The sequence below is a fragment of the Poecile atricapillus genome, chromosome 2 (genome assembly GCF_030490865.1).
Source record: "Poecile atricapillus isolate bPoeAtr1 chromosome 2, bPoeAtr1.hap1, whole genome shotgun sequence".
In the NCBI taxonomy this organism is placed as follows: Eukaryota; Metazoa; Chordata; class Aves; order Passeriformes; family Paridae; genus Poecile; species Poecile atricapillus.
The window spans coordinates 43,494,171-43,516,270 of NC_081250.1; the positions used below are offsets into that span (position 1 = coordinate 43,494,171).

At 37.9% G+C, this 22,100-nt stretch overlaps 1 protein-coding gene across 1 annotated transcript in view; it reads right to left on the bottom strand.

The window, feature by feature from the left end:
* CPNE4 (copine 4) overlaps window positions 1–22,100 on the bottom strand; it is a 225,848-nt gene that overhangs the window by 44,545 nt on the left and 159,203 nt on the right. The window contains exons 9-11 of the mRNA XM_058831839.1: window positions 9,643–9,741; window positions 715–801; window positions 82–141 (exon numbers count right to left, since the gene is read on the bottom strand). Of these exons, the coding sequence (XP_058687822.1) occupies window positions 82–141; window positions 715–801; window positions 9,643–9,741 (246 nt within the window). The remainder of the gene's footprint in view (window positions 1–81; window positions 142–714; window positions 802–9,642; window positions 9,742–22,100) is intronic.

Below are 22,100 nucleotides of genomic sequence, written 5' to 3' on the forward strand. Positions count from 1 at the left end.
AGTCATTTCTCTGAAAGTAATGAATTGGTATCTAAGGGGATTCCCTTTCTTCAAAACAAGTTAGAGAAGTAAGACACTTACTGTAAACTGTATTTGGCAGCCTCCCATGATATAATCTAAGAAAGAATGCATCTTGTGTATCTGCAGACAAGAAAGCAAGACATTCAACTTAGCTGTGTACTGATAAAACGTAAGAGAACTGCCTGAAAAAAATAAATTGGAAGGAGGAGAGGGACCAACTGAAAAATAAGGTAAAGGAAGAATTATTAAATACAGTTTGAGACAGAAACAAAACCATAAACAGAAAAAATAATCAAAATTCTAAACCTACAGAAAGGAAAATTCACATAAAAAGTAGAACCAACTTCTCAGTGGGAAGTCAGAGGAAATTTTGCTGTTGGTTTAGGAGGAGCAAGAGCAATTTTGTAAGAATAACAGAAGTGTTAAAAAGGATACACAAAGTTGGCAAGTCTTTAGGTGATGGAGTTTAGTATTGTTTTTTCAATTTTACAAGAGCAGGAATAGGGCAAGAGAAATGAAATGAGAGTTGAGGAAGTCAACTTACTTTTGAGGTTCAAGTCCTTGTCTTTACTTTTTGTAGGGGATAGTTTCCATTGCTATTCTACCAGCAGCTCCACTTTGTTTCAAGCACCATTAAAATGTATCACTGAGAGCTTAGTAAAGAAAGAGTCAAAGAGCAAAACATACATTTACCTTGCACTGGTTAAGGATGACAATGCCTGAGTTCTTGTAGTTCTTCTTCTTTGCTTTGTACTTGGGGTTAATGCATTCCCATTGTACCTGTGAAAAAAATAGCAGTCACTCTCTGCAGGAAAATTTTATGTACAGATTGAATAATTAACAAAAACTGCACTGCCCAATTTCCACAGTTCACTAAATCGTAACAGATAATGGTGCACAGAGAGAAAAAAAAATGAAAACTGTTAACTATGCAGAGAATAGTTAATAGAAAAAGGCCCTGGGCAAATATCAGTCTTTGAACATATACATGTGAACGTGGCACTGAGGGAGACATCCAGATTCATTTGTTGCCATCTTCCAGTCTTGTAGTTTCAGGTGTTACATACGCAAGATTGAGGATCTTTTGAGATCATTTAAGAGCAAAGCATAATTTAATAAAAATTAAAATGCTGGAGAGAGCAACCTGATGCACTGTATTAACTAGAAAACTGTTGTCACAGTAACACTGAGTTTTGTATTAAACTCATGATTAGAAAAATTCTGGCCAACAATCATCTCACTTTCTCCTTTAAGTCTGATAGCAAATAAAAACTTAAGAAAATCAGTAAAGTGTTCACAAAGATGCAGCTAACTAATGATACACCTGGAATTTATCCCTAAGAATATATTAAAATCACTTTTTGAGTTTTTTTTATAGTTTTATTTAAAAATAGTTAATTTTACAGAAAAACAGTCATACCTTGCTACTGAATTACATCTTCTTGTTCTCATTATAACATCTCCCAGGTTCTTAGTAATTTCCACTTGAAATGTTCTGCCTTCCTCTGGTTTCAGGCAGAGTGATAAGGCCAAGTTTTCAGACCCTCACCTCTAATGTTCACAGTATTATGGCTTTTACTGCAGGACTACAATGTACATTTGTACATGTAGGTGTCTGGTGGCATTTGTGTATACAGATTTTTATCTGTAATATGCTGTTAATGTGGTTAATAACATTACTACTTCCTTTCAGAGAGCTGTTTTCAAGTGTGGAGACAAAGCATGTGATGCTGGGTAACAGAAAGAAATACAATTCCAAAATGACCCAGAATGTTCCATTATCTAAAAATCTCTTTTATGACATTTTGAAATGAAACATGTCTCAAGTGTTACAGTGTTTTGCCTACAATGGAAACCTGCCTATGTGTTACAATACTTTGTCTGCAGTGAAGTACATATGTGATATATCTTAGCACAGTGTTTGAGCACCAAAAACTGTTTTTACTTTATGCTCAGACCCGGAAATTTCATCGAGCTTCAAACCACTGTCTAACAGCAATTATTTGAATGTCTCTGAAGGAGTCCAGGCTTAGAGATTTTGTCAAACATCAAAAAAGGAAGGCAAACCATATAACTTTGGAGCAATATGAGACCACTTTTGCACAGGGAAGGAGGGTTATCTTTATCACTATGAAATGGAGACAGGTGTCAGAGTGAAGAATAGGAAAAGACAAAAAACCTGCTCCAACTGCAGGAAGCACATCTGCTTGCTCTCCCAGCTAGCCTTCAGCTCAGTTATTTGTCTTGTGAAACAAATTTTCCAACTGAGAAGACAGGCAGATACAGGCCCTCATGTTTAGGGGAAATCCTCTGTAAACGTTTTTTCTCTACTCAGAAGCAGCATTCAGGCTCAGGAAATAAAAGCCCTTCTCTCCCAGCAAAGAGAATACCCTGTAACACAACACTGGAGTGCAATAAGCCCATATTTGGGTCTGAAAGCAAGGCAAAAGCACTGCCCACTCTCATCTTGATAGGTTACTGTCAAGCAAAATGGTTTAACACACAGCTGTCTCCCCACTTACTCGAAGCATTCCTACAAAGAAATCATGCTGTCTGTGTTCTATACACAAACTGGGATATAACAAATAGAAAGAAAAAATAGCAGACAGGATTTGCATTCCTCCCTTTGATACTGAAATACACTGGAGAGGTGCAGCAGTTTTCCTCTGAACATCCAAGGTGAACCTTCTTAATTTTAGCATCCTCCAACATGAATATTTTTTCAACGTGCATATTTAAACAGGGCCTGACCTATATGAAGCCATATATTATGCACATAATTTCTCTCCTTAGGAAAGGGATTATTTAAGCCTGAAAAAAATATTCCATGTTATTTTTATGGAAGAAGTTTACAATAAATAAGGACCAAAGTGGCATAGAACATTACTTCAGGAGAGGAAAAAATACCTCAAGTTCCCTTTGCAAACTGTAAAATGCAACTATGAATGTTCACCTACTTTGCAAAGCATTTTGAGACGTATGGATAACAGCTCTCAGTAACTACCCAAGGCTCATTAAAATATTCTATGTGCAAGTCACTAACATTTTTGGCTTATGTGGATAATAAAGCAAAGGCAAGAACAGATTAGAAAATTTACAGAAAGCGGGAAAAAAGCAAGAAAGCAAGCAAGCAAGCAAGAAAGAAAGAACAATTTTGCACTTATTCAATCTATTGATAACAGTATAACAAATGGAGGGGAATAAGAGGAGAGAGAAGACATTTCCCAGTTCAAAAGCTTAAAAAAGCCAACAAGACTGTTTTACATAAAGCTCAATCTTCACTTACCCACCAAGATCCAGTTCTGACCTTGGCAATTCCCACTGTTCACACTAAAGATGTAACAAGCATCATTTGAAGAAAATTCCCTATACAGGTCTTACTGTTTATCCAGCTTTTATAATGAGAACAGAGTTCAGAATACAGCTCTAAGCAGGTAAGTAATCATGAGAAACAATTCTCAAATATTTTGCTTGCATTGTTGAGGCTAACCTCAATTTCCAGTCTGTTCGTACATTCCCAGTATTGATTTGGTATCTGACATTGCTTTTTATCGATCCATTTTTGCTTTTAAATTAACTTTTCAGTTGAGAGGAAACTAATGCAATAGTCTGCAATCTGACACTAATGGTAAACATCCTGAAGTTTGGATTCATCAATCTGAAAGTCACTTAGCATTTCCTCCAAATGCCTGACAGCTCTGGGCTGTGCAAGCTCTTTCCCTATCAAACAGCACACAGAATCTGAAACAGAAAGCAACCTGGTTTTAAACTATCTACTGTTAATTTAAGTAATGTTGCAAATGTTGGTAATGGACTCCCAAGACTATACTGTGCTGGCATTCCTTTAATACACTTAAATTTAAACCACCATGTGGAGAATTTCTGAACAAACTCCTTTCAGCTATTCTTCAATGAGAGTCAGTGAGCTGATGCTGACACTTGGAAGGTCCCAATCCTCTTGTGCCTGTGATGAGGAGACACAGATCCCTCAGTGGGAGATGTTACTCTGCAGTGAAGAGTAACACCCTCATTCGTTCTCTTACAAAACCTTCAGAAGAGAGAAAAGCAAACAATGCAACCACTTCTGCCACACACCAGCAAAGGGAAGTGGAGGTGACTAAATGAAGGCAACCATTGTACAACCAAAATCTGGACAGTATGTGGCACACAGGTTTTCAGAGAAAGGACTGAAGGTGTCTGGAAAGTTTCATAAGGCAAGACAAATGACAGCAGTTGCTTTCATTTGGACAGTGCCTGCACACCAGAACATTGGGTAGGCCTGTGAGGAATGGGCTAGAGAGGTTGCATGGCTTGTTGTACACTTGTGGCATAGCTTGTGTTAGCAAGATTGAGTTCTCTTGCCTCCCCTGCACTTCTTTGGTTTCTCTCTTCTTCTTTCCTGCTCAGCTGCTGCAATGAATTGACAAAGGAGGCACTACAGTCTAATGGATGGGGCAAAACCCCCAGTCGATAGCAGGCAGCATTATATCCTGCATTTTCTCTTTCTGATGCCTCAAGAAAAACAAGTCACTTTTAAATTAACCGAGTCTCTTCCTGCATAGAAGTCTATTTTATTCCTGCCATCCCTCTAGGCAAGAGGACAGGATAGTTTTGTGGTTTTATCCTCTTTCTGTCCCAGAAATAATCGCCCAAAGGAGAAGGGCTGTCACTTATTCACTATCAGAGATTTCCTCTGGAAACTTGTCCCTAGGGAATGAAGTGGAAATTAAAGCATTTCTTGCTTCCCCAGCCAAGCCTGCAGCCTCCCCTGTGTCTCTGAGGCTCTACCAATGTTGCCTCCTCACAAGGATTTGGCAGGTGCCTGGTGTGGCTGCACCCTCTGTGAGGCCTCTGCTGCCCTGTCTGGGGCCAGCAGCAGCTGCTGATGTTGCAAAGAGTCCTGGGGGACCTGGGCTGTCTCCTGAAAAAACTGGAATTGTCCGTAGGTGTCAATAACATCTTGGTCCATTACCAAGAGCTTAAAGGTCTCACTGTGCAGTCATCTGAAAAGCCCTCCCTAATAAAACTCTGAACTTGTAGGAATGTCAGTGGAGATGGAAAGTACAGCAGGGTTTCTTCTCTTTCCATTTGTGTGTGTGCAAATGCACACGTGTCCATTTTTTATGTAACACAAGAACAGATTCTTCCCTTACATAACTCCTGTGCTGCATGAGGATCCAGGTGATTCCTCTGGCTTTTTTCTCTCAAATCCCTCTGGTTTTATTGCCTTGATTTAAAAAACCCAATAAAGTGATTTTTTTTTTCCTCATTAGTAGGGGATTTCTCCTTTCAACTATGATAAGCTTTAATAGCATTTACATTTATATAATCTCCAGCTTCTTCTTGTCCTGTTTAAATATACTTGATAGATTAATATTAGAACACCTTAAAAAACTGCTACTGTACACATGTACTAAAAACATTATATGTATTCCTGGAAGAAATCCTAACACACAAACTCAGAGTATTTATTAGTATTTTACTTAAAAAGATAAGGATGGACTTATTCTTACTGTGGGGTTTTTTTGTGTGTCAAGATTACAATGAAGGAGTAAATAATAAAGCTTGGAAGGGTGAAAAGTGTTAAGAGAAGATTTAGAAACCACAGAATTATATGTTGAGAAAAGACTTCTAAGATCACTGAGTGCAACTGTTAACCCAGCACCACCAATTTCACCATTAAACCATGGGTCATGCAAGGGCTGCTTCAGATGTGCATTTGAACAAGAAGATGTCTTTGTACCATTTTTTATTGATGGTCAGTATGAAAACAGGGTAGGTGTCAGAACACAACAGTCTATGACCATAAGGTAATTTTTATGGAACAGAAACACGTAAAGTTATTATCCTGAGGTTGTTCATGATAGAAAGTCTTCTTAAAACAGAGGACCAGCAAGTTTTCCCAGAATTCAGTCCTCTCAGTCATGGAGAAGCACCTAACACTCTGAAGGAGTTGTAATTCAAGATTTGTGAATCTCACCCAAGAAAAAAAATTAATAAACAACTTATGCCACTTCTGATCAAAACAAGTGATCTCATTCAGGTACGGAATTTCCTCTTCTCTTTACACAGTACTGGTTCAACCACTCAGAAGATACCAGAGCTAGATTCACAGCAATTTTCTAAACAGTGCCTATCTCAAACATGCATTTCTGAGAAATCTCACAGCCAGGGCAAGCCAGCAAGCTCATCTGAGGCTGACACTCAAAACTTGAGATAATCAGTACACAACCCAGGGATGGAACAGTCTTAGAAGCACCACCATCTCCTGTAAGAAAGCAGGTGACACATATGCATTCCGTCCATCTCAAGTGGTTCTGTAGCAGTTGACAGATTGACTACAAGACAAAAATATCTTTACTTTCAGAGAGGGAGGTTGAAGAATGGGTCACAGTGCTCTGTGCTTTCTGACAGATGAACTATGTACAATTAAAAGGCAACTTCAACATCCTTGTCAGCTCCTCCAGAGATGAGGTGAGCTGGTGAAATGGTGAGAAGCACTAGCAGATCACAGATGCCACACAAGCCATCCTGCTCACCAGCACAAACTGTGGTACTCCCACTCTCACTGCTTAATGCATTTATGACGACTTGTGCTTCTGATTCCAACCAATACAGACCTTGCTGATGGGCAGAGATGGAGATCTGAGCCTCCTATAAAACCACACAGACTTGCAGCTGAAGCTTAATCAAAGTTTCTGGATCCCCTATCAATGATGAATGTTCCTTCCAATTCTCTCCAGTTTCCTGGGAAAGTGAAAAACCCTGACTGACAACCACTAGGGTGTTTTGATTATCTTTGGACAGAATTATAGCAATGTACTGTAGCTGGCTGTAAAGTCACAAAAGAAAATACAACCAGAACAAGAAGCTTCACTGCATCTCCTAGCAACTCAAATAGGGATGTCAGACCTGAGCTCTGCTCTTTACACAGGCTTCCACAGCATTTGAGATGAAGTTCCAGGCTTTGGCCCTCCTCCTCAACACTCACCACTCACTGTTGTGATGCAATGTGAAAGAATGTCAACACCAGGGGCTGAAGGATGTAGTTTTATTCCTCTGTCTGAAAGGAGTACTACATGGAAAACAGTACTTTCTGGTCTGAGACCATGAAGGGGTCTCTTCTAGGAACAAAGAACTATGTTTAACCTACTCATCTCCCCACCCACATATAATTACATGTTTCTGATATGGCCTTCTTTATCAGAAGTAGCTAGCAACACATCTACTTGAAGGAAAACACCTTCCTTCTCTGTAATTTCCTCAAGGTTCACTATAACCTCTTTATTCAAAGTAAACACTCCATTGCACATGCTTTTTCTTTAGGGAGGATAAAACTAAAGAAAAGAACTGATAACTTCTAATCACATTCCTTAATGTTGCACAAAGGATGTTGACATAAACTATGCACTAAGATGTTTTTATGGGGTCCACAGACAATGGCATATATTTTCTTTATCAGCAATAGTTCTTTCTACAGAATAGAGAAAAATGAGATAGGATGAGGGAGCAACAGGGAGAGAGTGAAGGGGAAAGGGAAATAGCATTCTGGCTCCAGCCAAGTGATGTGGCTTCCCACACAACTGACCTCTCCTGTACAACATGTGATCACTGTATTGTTTTCCATAAGTACATCATCTCCACCAGGACCTGCTCAAACTCCTACTGCTTGTTCTTGTCTATCATGCAATTAGTGCTCACCAAACCCTGACTCCATCAGGGGGTAGAGCCACCTAGCATGGCTGTTTATATTGTTGAACCGCTATTTATCAGCCACTTAAATGACTAATACTATCTTATCCATTCAATCTTATTTCCCTCTAGAATAGGCTAAGAAACAAGGATTAGAAAAGAGGAGAAAGGAAACTGATTCCCACCTTGGTGGTAACTATGTCCCATGAGAATTAGTTACACCAACTGCACGGTTTTGCAGGTGCAAGCCCACAGAAAAACTTCACAGCCACAACAGAATGAGAGGAATAAGGAAGATAAAAAAGGTACAATTCCTAGGGTGTGTGGAGGAAGATTGCAGGTAAAAGGTTACAGGTAAAAGACAACCTGCAGAATGGCAATTGGCAGGCCCATAGCAAGAGTCAGATTCAGGCACTTAAACCATGGGACAAAATTAAAATATTTCTGGACAGCACTCTGATACTGCAGTGACAACCTAGAACAAGAACTGACAAATGGCTGCATTAACTTCTTATGCCTCTGAAAGAGTAATCATCCTTTTTGCTACCTGAGGATGAAAAAAAGCATACTATTTCTCCATCATAATAAAGAATACATAGATTATCCTGCAGATCCACTCCTGGCATTCTGGACTACAAGGCTCTTGTCTTGGCAAAAAAGCTGTCTCCTAGGAAGGACCATGATGTGGTTTTAAGACATTTATGTTGAAGATACACACCCTTTACCACTCTCACACAGTCTCTTCCTGAGCCACAGGTATTTGTATACAAATTTGGAGTGTTGACGCGTCACCGGCCTTGTTAATGTTATTCATTCTGGGATTTGTTTACCTCTTTATTTCCACTCAAATTTTGTTTGATAAAGTTTTGATCCTCTGACTTGATTTGAAAGAGCAAACAGGGTTTAGTTTGCAATCAGTGTTCAGAAGTTATTTATAATGGACTAATATATGACTGATACATATCAGCAGTATTTTACACACATGAGCAGCATTTGCCAAACCTTAGTATATTCTAAGAACTTCAACAGAAAACATCTAGAAGAGCCATAAATGTTTCTTGACCTATGGCATAGACTGACTACTTACCGTTTATCAAACACCTTCTGACTCTGTGTTAGATTTTTACTAACACATTTCAATACTATAAAGCCCATATAAAGCTTATTAGGCATTTGTGTTTTGGGTAGAGATCGCAACAACAGCTGAACAATGAATGCAAATTATCTGCAGGATCAACATTTTTAACTCCCCCTCAGAGAATTTATCAAAACTAATACCTTTAGTAGTAAGTAATAATAGAAAATGACAATTTCTGGAATTAGATATGCCAAATCACTTATCATATTAAGTAATTACTATCAAATTAAATTTGAAAAGATCAGGCTGACATAAAGAAGTGAAATTATTGATAAGCTAACAATTTCATTTTCCCTTAGGACTGTAAATCATGAAATACTTAGAAAACCAATTAGTTTCACCATGAGGAGTTTTAGTTAAAGCTGTCAGCAATGAATGCAGCACATGAGAAATGGAGAAAGATGGAGAATGACCCTCACCCAACAGAGGTCTTTAGGCCAGCAGGGAAATGCTTTGAGTAGCCAGAATGGGTATCTGCTTTGCAGCTCAGCACCTCATGGAAACCATGTGCTTGGGCTCAAAGGAAATAAATCTTAGCAGAAAGAAATGCCTGTGGACTGGGAACTAGAAAAAAAACTTGAAGCATTTCAGGCATGAAAGCACAGAAACAAATGCTTTTTTACATTTTCAGATTATTGTGTCCAAGTAACAGCAAAACCTGTGGGAGAGATCAACACAACTAAATTCTGGGAGATGACGAGGCAATGTCACCTGCTTTATGACAGGATTGTCTGGGGAACTCTGCTCTGCAGAGATTACATCTTGAGATTGCTCAGGTGGTTTCCACTTACCTGTCTTCCCTCCATAGCTCCTCGCATTTCCTTGAAAGTTGAGCTAAATTCTCCAATGAAGTCATGCTTTCCGTTGGAATCCCAGTCCCAAACTATGCACTGCAGAGAAAAAGGGGAAAAGAACAAACCAGCACTTTTTTTTTCAGACAGAAAAGAGATTTTATTGAAAAACACTGCAGGAGAAATTATGATATACAATGGGTGGAGTGTTTTATCTAAAACAAAATCACAAGGCATATTAAAACCCAATTCTTGTTTGGATCAAAATAAAATGGCAAGTGGAATCTCAACACAGCTTGTTGCTGATAGTTCTGTCTTATACAGTTTGCCTAATGAAGCAAGTCATGTATTTCAGAAGGAAAGGATTTCTTGTCTGCATCATTCTGCTAAGTGTGAAAATACAGGATTATGTGTATTTGCATATTCATGGTCAAACTGTGTCCTGACTTACCTGGTTGATGTGTTTTACAAATACAAATTAATATTCAAAACCCTTTTTGCCTTGGACAAACATTACTTTTCTCATTTTTACAGTCAGTGAAGGTGAGACAATAGTTACAGACATAATTTTTTGAAATAGCTTTGAAATTATACACATCAGTGTTTGCTGCCCATCTCTTGGCTCTTTTCCAGTGTTGCTCAACAGTGACTATTCAAACCAAACCTCACTGGTAGTCTTGCCTAAATTCATGCATAAGGATGAATATCTCAATGAGTTTGAGCTTTGAGAATTTTATTTTACAGATTTTGCTAAATACAACTCAGCTAGCCAAGACTGAAGCACACAGCAATAACTACATGCTTCGCTAAATTGTAATTTTAAAACAGCTCCAAAGACAACAAAGGGGCTCACAGCTTTAAAGAACAAAATCCCAAATTCAGTCTTATGTTCTCTCTAGATAAAGGTCACATACATTGACTGAATCAGGAGACCTTTACTGAAAATGTCCTGCTGAAAAATATCTTTTAGGGTTTTTTTAAAAGCAGAAATGTGCCAAAGTCATCTGTCCTGTCACACACTGTTATTATCAGATGGTTCTGAGGGTAACAACAGTGGGTTTTATCTGGCTTCTTTGTCTCAACGAGGCTCAGTACTTTTGACCCAGCACTGGTGGTCAGACAGCACAAGAAGAAGAACAAGGTTTGCTTCTCAAAGATTTCTCAAGCCATTTGAAGTTTGCTTGGTCCAAAGGGGCACTGAGTTCACTGAGAAGGAAACTAATCATTGGATGTCTACTGGATTTTGAGTGTTAAATATTTCCAAGAAAGCACTTTATTAAAACAGACTTCCCTGTCCACCAGTTATGCTTTCTACTCAGCCCAAATAATCCAGTCAAAGCTGGTAGGTCGACATTCCTTTTTGAGGGTGTGGGAAAGACTCTAGAAAGCTTGGGATTTGGACCATCCTTTCACCTCCTGTTTTACTTGTTTTTTATTTTTAATTTTTTTTTTTTTTAAATGCAGGAATCCCAGACTAGAGGAAGATCTCCAGATCAAAATGTGAAAATACTTTGCTCTAAGACTTGGTGATACCTTTTTAGCAGCTTTGCCATTGAGGTGGTGGGCAGAGGGAAAAAAGGGGCAGTTCCTGCATGCGTTTGTTTACTGGCTAAATTTCATACAAGGGTAATCAAATGAAAGTGGGTATCTGATTCTGACAGTGGTAATACTGCCTGGAAAAAAAACTAGACACAGTACTTCCAACACTAGCAGTCCTGGAGTATTCTTTCAGATGAAGTCTTGCCTAAAAATTACTCTCTGTTTCTTATCAATAGAAAGTTTTAGATGAGCTGGTAACAAGAAAAAAAATCCAAGAAAAATAGATTTATTTTACAAAAAAATTCCTGAAACAAATTTTGTTTCATTCAGCTTGAAAATGTAATTTTATTTTTTCCGTGAAATTCCTTGCTAATATAAAATGCTTATTTTTTATTGAAATTACTTTATAAATATTTAATAAATATTGATCTCATGGGTGAAGCATCACTTAAAATTATTTTTTTCTGTAATGGTTGCAAAAATCTATTTAAGATCTCAGAAACAATACTAAATAAAAATATTTGTCAAGATGCCATAGTGAAATTGTTATAGATGTGCAAAAAGTGTAGTTTTAGTAATCCTGGAAACTTTGAAAACAAAGTTTATGGAAAAGTTACTATTTCACAAAGAGAAAGAATAAAAAAAGATCCCTTATTATTAAATAATCTAACCAGATTTCCTTTTCAGGTTAAGTCTCTAAACTAAACTGGAGAATAAAAACAAGAACAGACCCAAGGTTATCAGAGTCCTCCAGGAAAAGATACTTTGAAATACTTCTATTAGGGTGCCGACTTACAAAAGCTCAGAGTGCTTATTTGTGGTTAGAACTTTGAGTAGAGACGAGCAAAGCTAAATTACATATAAAATGTCCACTCAACAGGGATCCAACTGCTTTTTCTTTCAAGCTGAAAGTTTTCTAGCTTTGGCTTTCAGAAAGCCAGATGGTACTTTAATCTTCATATTGGCTTCATGGAAAAGGCAAACAATTACAGTATTATCTCAGTGCCATTTGTTCAATTACAGCTAAGGGAGAAAGGGGATTCCCGCATACACATCCATTATGACTTCTTTTTTTCCCCGAGTTTCACATCTGGCTGTATAAATTAATTGTTACTGTCTAAAAAACATGTTGTACACAGTAATGATCCTGCATTTCAAATGTGTGTCAAAAGCATTTCTGAAACATAGAAATAATGTGGTCCAGACATTTTTATAAAAACCCACTCAGACAGATCAAATAAGCAGGGAAGGATCTTTGCAAATAATCCCTATTCCATAATCAGGTAAAGACTACAGATGATAACCAAAATATTATTTCACTGTAAAATACTTTAAAGGGTTTTTTGGCCTCTCTTCAAATCAAATCCTCCACAATGTAAATCATACTTTATCTTTAGGCAAACCTAAATATGTTCTTTGGGTCTCTACTCTTAGAGGTTGCTTAAGTAGATGTTTAACAGTATACCTACACTCTATTAAAAATCTCATTAATTTAAGGAAGCTTTCCATATACTTAATTTGAATGCTGGTGAAAGAATTCAGTCTCCTACCTACTGCTTACAAGCTCAAATACAGGGAATAAGAACCTCTGCAAATGCTGCATGGTGATGGAATAGCACTGACTGGAATGTTGGAGAAATCTTTCACCCCTGCATGATCCTTTCTTCCTCCTCAAAATACCTGCTGCATGCAGGGAGAGGCAACACTGTTCTATCCTTATTAGAGCTAACCAGTAGACTCAGTTAAAATGACATCAGAGGATCACTTCTGGTCATCCACATCTTCATTCCTTCAGTTTTTCTTGTAAATAGTGCAAAATGAAAGATTTCTTTTCAGGCTGAAATTGAACCTTTCACTGGAGAAAGGTCCATTTTAAAAAGAAAAAGATATCTCAGGTGGATTCTGATGGAAATTTTCCCTGGTTTAATTTCAATTTTTTCACCAAGATTAGATTTTGCCAATACTCTTGCTACAAAGGGCATTCAAGAAAGATTGCATTGGCACTGGAGCTACAACAGCACAGGCTTCTCTGGATGATTTTCCTAATGCTTCCCAGAAGATGACAACTATATTAATCTTGCTACCTCTGCATGAGCAAGAATTCACACAATTTCTGATTTTATTGAGACTTTTTCCAAGTCTCAATACTAGAGCCAACAAAATTCCAGTACAATTGTCCTAAAATCATTCTTCCCATAGTCATAATCCTGGCCAGCTTTAACTAGAAGAACTAAGTAAGAGAAAGGACTGCCTACAGTAAGCACGTGTTTGTTTCTGGGTGTCTGCAGATACTGAGGTTATTTTCCCTATACAGCTCCTGAGAAATGCTTATAGTGATTTCTCCCCATTAGATTTTCACAATGAGAGACATGATTTCATGAGAGATAGCACCTTTGGGTATGGGTAATGGAGAAATGTGGAACTTAACCATGCAATTTATGAACATGCTCTGAAGGTTAGTTTCTAAAAGACTGGCAGTGAGTCTCCTGACTAAACCCTATCAGGAAGCAGCTGACAGTCAGACTGAGGAAATGTACTTTTTGAAAATAATCCATTCAAGTTACCCTCAGCTAGCCAGACACTGCAGACTATAGCTTGCACAAAGCCAGTAAAAAACCTGAAAATTCTCATTCTTGCCAGCCTGAATTTCTCCAGCTCTGTTCAAAGTCCAGTCATGAAATGTTAGCGTGGCTTGTGCTGGTACTACCTTGCCACTTAGTTGGAGAGGAAGAGTGTTAGACAGCCCTCCTGACAACGTAAGAGCTTACCTAACTTAAAACACTTGAATAACTTGTGACCAAAAGATACTGACTTGGGTGGGAGAGAAAACCAAATCCTTGTCCCACTCTCCAGCTGCTCCATGCCAGCAGAAGTGCCAGACAGACAGAAAGGCAGCAGCCTCAAGCAGCCAGTGAAGTCCCTGGAATAGGAGGCTCCCTACCCTGATCTGGCTCTGGTCCAGGTGAGATTCTAGTTCATATGGTGCATCAAAAAGTAGATTTTTCTCTGTGTTTTTACTTCAGTAGGTGTCCCCTGACACTCAATAAGGGGTGGAAGGGATACCTTTGAAGGAAGAGAACTCTTTTTGTCCATTAATAGCCTGCTCTCCCTAGCTATGTGGTAGGGTAACAGCACTGAACAAAGTGGCTAAAATTCTGAACAGAAACTGTCTTGAATGGCTCTTCCTTGCATTTTTGCAACAAGATATGCTGTGGCTGGGCAAGAAGGAGAATGCTCATTGTTGGATTTGAATGAAATAAATTACAGTCCAGTCAGCCAAAAAATTGTTACCAATTAACTCTAAACTAACACCACAATAATTTTTATAGGCAGAGTTTATATGACACTATGTCTCAAAGAAATGAGGTCTAAGACAACATCAGTGACCTGCTCTACTTCTTGTAGCCCTCTGAACTGCAGGTGGTATGAGGTGGCAAAAGGCTACAAATAAATGCTTCTTTGGTTCATCCTCTAGGATCTGTGAAAACTTAAAAACAACAACCCTAAACAAACAAACAAAAACCCCAATGCATACATAAAAACCCCAACCACCCCCCCACCTCCCCAAGCCCTCCCCCCAAAACCCAAAACCAGCAGAGAAGGTGAAAAAAAAAATTCAGAAAAAAATGTACTTGATTATCAAAGTGATCTTTCCAGAACAGTCTGTCTCTCAGGGTTATTACTATTTGATAATGAAGCAAATATCCTACTGTACCTCCCTAAATTATCCATACCCGTCTTGGAATACTGAAAAAAATGTATTTTTGTAGGAAGACCTTTATCTGCTACCTACCCATTCTCCCCACTTGGGGTATCAGAAAAATTATGATGTTCCGAAGCCAAATTCTACATTATAAACATCACAATACAGAAATTTGGTCTTTTCTGATGTCTATGAAATACTCCACTCTTTTTTCCACCCAAGTTGGTCATCACAGTTTTATCTTTTCAGTAGCTGTGCTGCTCCAGAAAGTGAAAATCAACTTTTTAAGTCTCATTTCCAATTTCCTCTGAAGTTGGCCTCCAGTGAGAATAGTGAAGCAGCTGAAATGAACCCATGTTTCTTGCAAGTCTCTCAGTGGTTGAAGTAAAGCCTTCTTCAGAGCACTGCAGATAAAATATTTTAACCTTTTCTTCTCAGAGAGATTAGCTCGATTCCTCAGACTAAAGTACTCAAAACCCCCTGAACTAATGGAGGAAAAAGAGTTCATATATTACACTGTTAGAATATGTGAAGCTGAAGTAGAAGCGACTTTCAGTTTTCTTCTTGACTATAGAGACACATTTTTAAAAAAAAAAACAACTTCTATTCTTCTGAACAGGAATGGACTGACACCAGTTCAGTCCACCAGCACAGCTGAGTTTGCTCCTTAAACATCAGGTGAAATACTGGCTCCATTGCAGGCAATGAGACTTCTCACATCATCCTCAACAAGTGCCAGGATTTCATTAACAACTCTGCTCCTCCTGTACATAGACAGTGGTGTAACTGATATGTTAAAAGTTTATAGCATTCTACTGGACTCAGGTCCTTTGCTTATTGAAGGACACTTAAGACACAAACTCAATGATAGCTTCTTTTTGGTTAATGGCAAGAAATTCTGCATTGAATTTGACATGCTGCAGTAATTATAGCAGTCAAGACAGACCCAAAACACACAAAAAAATAATTTTCCTGTGTATATAAACACATGGGAAGTTTGATTTTAAAATCATTTGCCTGGAGAGAAGAGTGAAGGGAAGGAGAATTCTTGTTTTTCTACAAAATGAGGTAGGTACTCTGACTCAAAATCAAAGCCAATGAGTCATTTTTGTTGACAGCTGTGATATGACACCTGCCTGAATCTACTTCAGTTCTTGAAAAGTGAAAACAGAGACTGTTTACAGAACCACTTCCACTGAGCCAGTCTCTCTACACCAGCACTAGAGATTTAAGTACATCAGCAGTGGCTTAGCAATGACAGGAATCCTCACAGTTGGATGTTGCCCTTTCTTGACAGCTCACAGCATGGAAGAATCATCAGGGTCATTTCAAAACCAATTACTTAAAACCGTAGCTTGTTGATTACCCTTATTTGTATTACAAGGGTGCCTAGGAGCCTCAAACACAGATCTTTCTGCACTGACTAACGAAGCCCACAGATATTCCTCTGAAACTGAGAAACATGCTATAAGTTAAATTATGTGAGGGAGAACTTGTAACTGGATTTTCAATGACTTTCTAGGTTTTTCATGGTAAAAACCTAAATAAGCTTCTACTTAACAGTCACAGCTAGGTTTATGCAACAATTTCGGTATATATACAAGCAATCATAGTTACTAAACAGGTTCAGCATGGACACAAATGCATGCACACTTCCATTTCTGCAGATGAGACCTAACATACAGATCTGTGTAGTTGTATTACACTTTCTTTATATTAAAGAACTCCATGTTAATAACAGCTTCTTGGGTATGTGTGTATTCCCCATCCAAAACACCCCTCATAACTTACTATGCAACACAGAAATTGGGCAAATTTTTTAGTATCCTGCTTGTGGTCATGAAGACTTAGTTGTGCAACAATTAAGAGACCAGGCTGGAGCATTTTTAAAGTAAGTATAAAATGTTGACTTTCCATGTCAATCAACCAGATTTAAGTTTTTGCGACTGTCTTTGGCCTTGTCATCCACAGCATAATGTACAACATTTTTCAATTATAATAAACCAATAGCAAAATATAGTAGGAGCAAAAAGTTTTGCAAATAACTCCTCTGAGTATTGTGAGAATATCAGTATGTCTCCAGTAGCTTTCTCCATGAATATCCCTTCTTTTAGTTCGCAATCTTATTGTTCTGTCCTTATGCAAAAGAATATTTCTAAACTTTTGTGAGAGATGATAAACTAGTGTACTAACCCAGCAGTGCCTCCTCCCATTAAATGTATCTGAGATTTCTGCTCATTGAAGTTACTCACAATTCCCTACATAGCAAAAAAGGACATTAGTCATTGGCTGGCCTCTCTGGGTTACCTTTTGGAGAAGCTGCAAACACAGCAGTGAATATGGCTGCATATTTAAAAGCTCTCACACAGAACAAGACTCTATCCAGGTCCCACTATCTACTTATTAAAAAAAAAACAAAACCAAAAAATCGGCCATTGCCTTGTATGTCAAGCAGGAAAGGAAGATGATACTTGGCAGAAAGAGTACAAAATGCTCTTCCACACCAGAGCAGCATCAACCTATCCCCAAACACCAATTGTAATAATGATGAGTGTTTACAGAAAGTAACTGATGACACTGTTTGTTCTGTTGTCAGTCAGTGGGGGAGTTAATAACATATCTCTTGGATATCATTCCAAAAGAATGACCTGGCAAACAGATTTAATGTCCCTGAACTGGCCACACTATTCAGGGGATGATAACACAGTGGAGGTGGGTCTTGCCAATGATGGGTAAGTTCCAAAATGAAGACCAGCAGAGATTTCAAATATAGGAAGTTTTTAGTATAAAGTGGAAAAGAAATCAATTGAGAAACTTGAAGCAATTCTAAATGTTTATTAAAATAATATTCTAAACCATGTTTCCTATGGAAAATGAAGAGCTATAGGTAGAGACAGAGCAGAGACCATTATAACAGAAATAGCTAAAATAACCTGAGGGGTCAGCGTTAAAGGTTAAGCCTAAGCTTAATTTAAGGGTAAAGGTCACACTTCCTTATCTCATAGTCACATATTTAATTTTTTAAATCCTTGGGAAATTTCTACTGAATACTTTGCACTTCTGTTAGCAGTCACTTCCAAATGTAAAGGGCTTCACATCTGGGGTGGGCTTTTTGTTTGTTTTGTTTATTTATTTTTTGTTTATTTTTCTCATGTTTTGAGCTTCAGGTAGTGCCTTCACACAGGTGCACTGGTGCTTCAAGCACCATATATTGTCCATATAATGTCTCACAGTTAGTACACAGAACACATAATTAGAAACAAAACCAACAGCCTTTTCCAGCACAGTTTTAAAGTCAGTTTTCTGTCCAGAGTTTTATTTTATTTCCTATGCTGTGTTTAGTGTTGAATTCATCTCCTGTATGGACACTGAAAGCATCTCCATGAAGAATCTAAATCTCTGCAATGCCACAAGCACTCAAGGCAATGTATTATTGAAGATTTCTAGTGAAGAGTTAAATTAAGATTATGACATGGTGTCTGGATCTTCCAAAAACCATCATGTATCAGCTAAACAGCAGATATTTTCCTGTTTCTTGGAAGCTCACGAACCTGCCAAAACTGTGAAACGGCAACACTTGACAAATATAATATTTTTATGTAACTGCTCACGTTTTTCTGGGATTTCTGTACACATTTAATAACTTGGTTTCTGATTTTTGTTCTTGTGCTGAGTAGAAAATAACACTTTAACAGAATATGTTAGAATACCTGTTTAAGTATATGCAGACTTCCTTTCCTGGTTGTATTCCCTTGCATACATTCAACTGTTTAATAAGTGTTCTCCATAATTACGAGTTCTTAGCAGCTGCTCTATGTTTTCCAGGTTTATCTCTTTCCATAACAATGGGTGTGACACCTGGTATGAACAAGCAAGTTGCATGGTGGGGTAGGAATGTGAGGATGAGCTTCCTGGGAAAGCTGGCACAGGAGCAGGGAGCTCTTGCACTTGCCTATCAGGTTTGGTTCCAACATCTCAGGAGGAAACATGCTGAAAACACCAAGTGCTCAGCATCCTGGTTACCCTGGACGATCGGCAAACCTGAGGGTGAATACTGCAGTCTCTTCTGTAAAAATATTTTGTAAGGATAGAGGCATGGAAGGAAAGGAGAAAAACAGTGGCAGAAAATTCACTGTGGAAAATAGAACCACTGAGGTTTCCACATGGGTGAAATGATCTAGAAATCAGATGAAAGCTTAAGCTTAGGGAGGTAATTGAGTGCTTTGTTGCAGCATCTAGGGAGGCGAGATTCTTCCCCCTTGAAGAAGATGAGACACTGTGAAATACACATATATCTAACAATATAACATATTATATAATTCTATGTTCATGAAAGAATATAGAACTAATTTATCAAATATGGTGTATATATAGAGAATATATATAATATCTTATTATACATATTATATGTATGCATGTAATATATATGTATAAATAATAATATATATTCTGTAATACGCATTCTAGAATATAAATGTATTCCAAATAAATTGAAATACTATTTTAATCTTGCCTCATATGAGTCCTTCCCAGCTTTTTATCAAGGAAACATGATGCTATGTAAACATTGACTCATAAGGAAACTCAGCTACATACATTGGAACTAAAAGAAGGAATCCAACAGCTTTCTGTGAGCGTAACAATATTACTAAGACACAAATAGTCTGCTGCACACAGAGTGCTCCAGAAAGTAGTTGCCTTAAATCACTACTGTGATTTTCTTTTGCCAAATACACAAAGCAAAGCATGTGCAAACAGTAATTAATTTGATTAATTTTGTCTCCCTTTCTCCTCTGAACCATCTAAAAACAGATTATGATTTTTGTGAAATTATATATTTATTTTGAAGAGTTTCTCTGCTCACTCAAGAGAAACATGTTGTGACTTAAGTTTGGTTTGAAGGCTTGAAGTTTGGTACTAAGCAACCTCAACAAAATTCTGACATATTCACAACACAGCAAAATGAAGAGCCCAAAATGCCCAGAATCAGTGATGAGAAGCCCAACATTAAGATTTGCAGGAAGGAAATATTAATTCAAATTCTGTTTCTTGGCATGTTTTCCAGTGACAATAAGAGGTGATGTTGATTAATATCAGGTTTATTTTTGGGATTTCTCTTTTCCATTGCATAACCAGATTTCTAACAGATATATGGCAGTTTTTTGAAATAAAATTGTATCCAACCACCTTTCTTTCCTTCAAAATAAGCAAACAAAGAAAGTGACACATGGCTATCATCAGTGGCATCTGAACGGGGCAGCAGAAATATATCTTCATCCTAGCCCAAAGAGACAAGATTTTTGGCAAAAGATATTAGTGAAGAGAGTCACTGGCTTTATTTGGATGAATCCTTAGGTTGCAGGGTAGGCTTTTTGGTACAGGGAAAACCCTCTAAGTATAGGATGGGATCGCAGCCTGCTGCAACAAAAATTTTCTGCTGCAATTCCAAGTGCTGCTGCTGGCTCTGAGATGTGCCAGAAGACTTTTTTTTTTTTTTCCAAAGGACAAGAGAGCTGACCCTGTTTCCTGGCCTGATTCCAGCACAAGCAATTAAATTTCTGCCATCTCAACAACCCCTGCAGTTCAGGCTGGCACAGAGTTATTTGCTGCTTCCTGCCCTGAAGTGTCGCAGAGCATTTATGCCAGCTCATGAGGAGGTGCCAGAGTCAATTCTGGAATCGGCTGCCCAACAGCAGCATGTGAAGCCTCACCCACATCCAAGACATTGCAATTATTGTGTTGAAGGCAACTAAGATCATCACTGCTTGTCATTCCACCATCATCTCTCAGCAGCTGAATTAAAACTAGCTCCTTTTTGTTGTTGAGAATGACTAAGTACTGAAGAACAACTTAAAATAGATAGACTTCCATGGCATAACAGCATAGAGGGGTAAAATGTAAACATTCGTACATATCCACCCATATTAAGTTTCCTCCTCTGCATTTCAAATCTGTTCTCAGGGTGTCCAGGAGCAATGAGAATAAATGAAAGAAAATGTCTGATTCCATGAGAAATTCCTGTAAAGATAAACCCCATAATTTCTTGTACGGTTGCTCTCAAGTTACAGCTACCCACTAACACACCCCAGACTGAAGAACACAAGAAAAATAGCAGGGTTACCATACTAGGCTATTTTATAGCATATAAACCTAGCAAACAGTTTTGGAAAAAAGCAGAAATCCTGGGTTTAGCAGAGGACTTCTGTGTTTTGAGAATGCCAAGAAATGCAGCATTTTGGAAAATCAAGAACTTCAGTAAAGAGTGGAGCTGGTACTCTAAACCCAGACTTTCAATAGCTGATCTCTGTGTTTGTACTCCAAATAAGTGGTAGGAAGTAACAGTGCTCAGCTATCTAAGTATCTTCTCTGAATATGCAATCAGGATTGCATATATTACAAAATCATACCAAAAATAAGTGAAGGTGAATAAAAAGAAGTCTGGTTAAAACTGAGCTGGCAATTCATTCCCTAATGTTAACATTATGTCAGATTAATGTGCAATTTCCTTTGCATTCAGGAAAATCATGTAGGTACGGACATCCCTTCATTACTGTGCTAGGTGAATTATGAAGCTGTCATTAAAATAATTACCAATGGAAGAAGAAGGGGAATCAAACATTTACTTCAATGTAATTATAAACCTTATTTCCTACTAATGTGGGTAATTTGTCTCGCTACTATTAAACGAAGTAGAGTAAAACATGGGCCTGTATCAATACCCTATTAAACAACAATCACATATCAGTGGAAAAGAGACCCTACACTGAGCAGAATATTCAGGCAGAAAGAAGTGGTTATTCCATCTGGTCTGCAGATAGTCTCTGAAGACTACCCACAAGGAAAAGTAATTGAAAAAAAGATCAAAGTCATAAATACTTAGTTCATCCTATGAAACAACTCCAACTGGAACTAACAGGATTTTCTAATATCTTCTTTATTTCACCATGTTTCTTCTCCCAAACAGTGTGGTATGTTTTCCCATTGTCTCTGTACAGGTTGCCACTTCTTATTTTCATTTATTTAGGTAAAGCACTCTATTTTCAATAACCGTGAAAAGGAGGTGGAAGAACAACTTGTGAAAACCATGTCAAAATCCACAAAATTAAAGTAATAATAATAAAGAATTCCTATCAGAATACTTGGTAGTTGGGCATCCTTCTTTACTAGGAAATAGGTCTCCCTATAAAACTGGAGAAGAGAAACCAAATAGATCAGA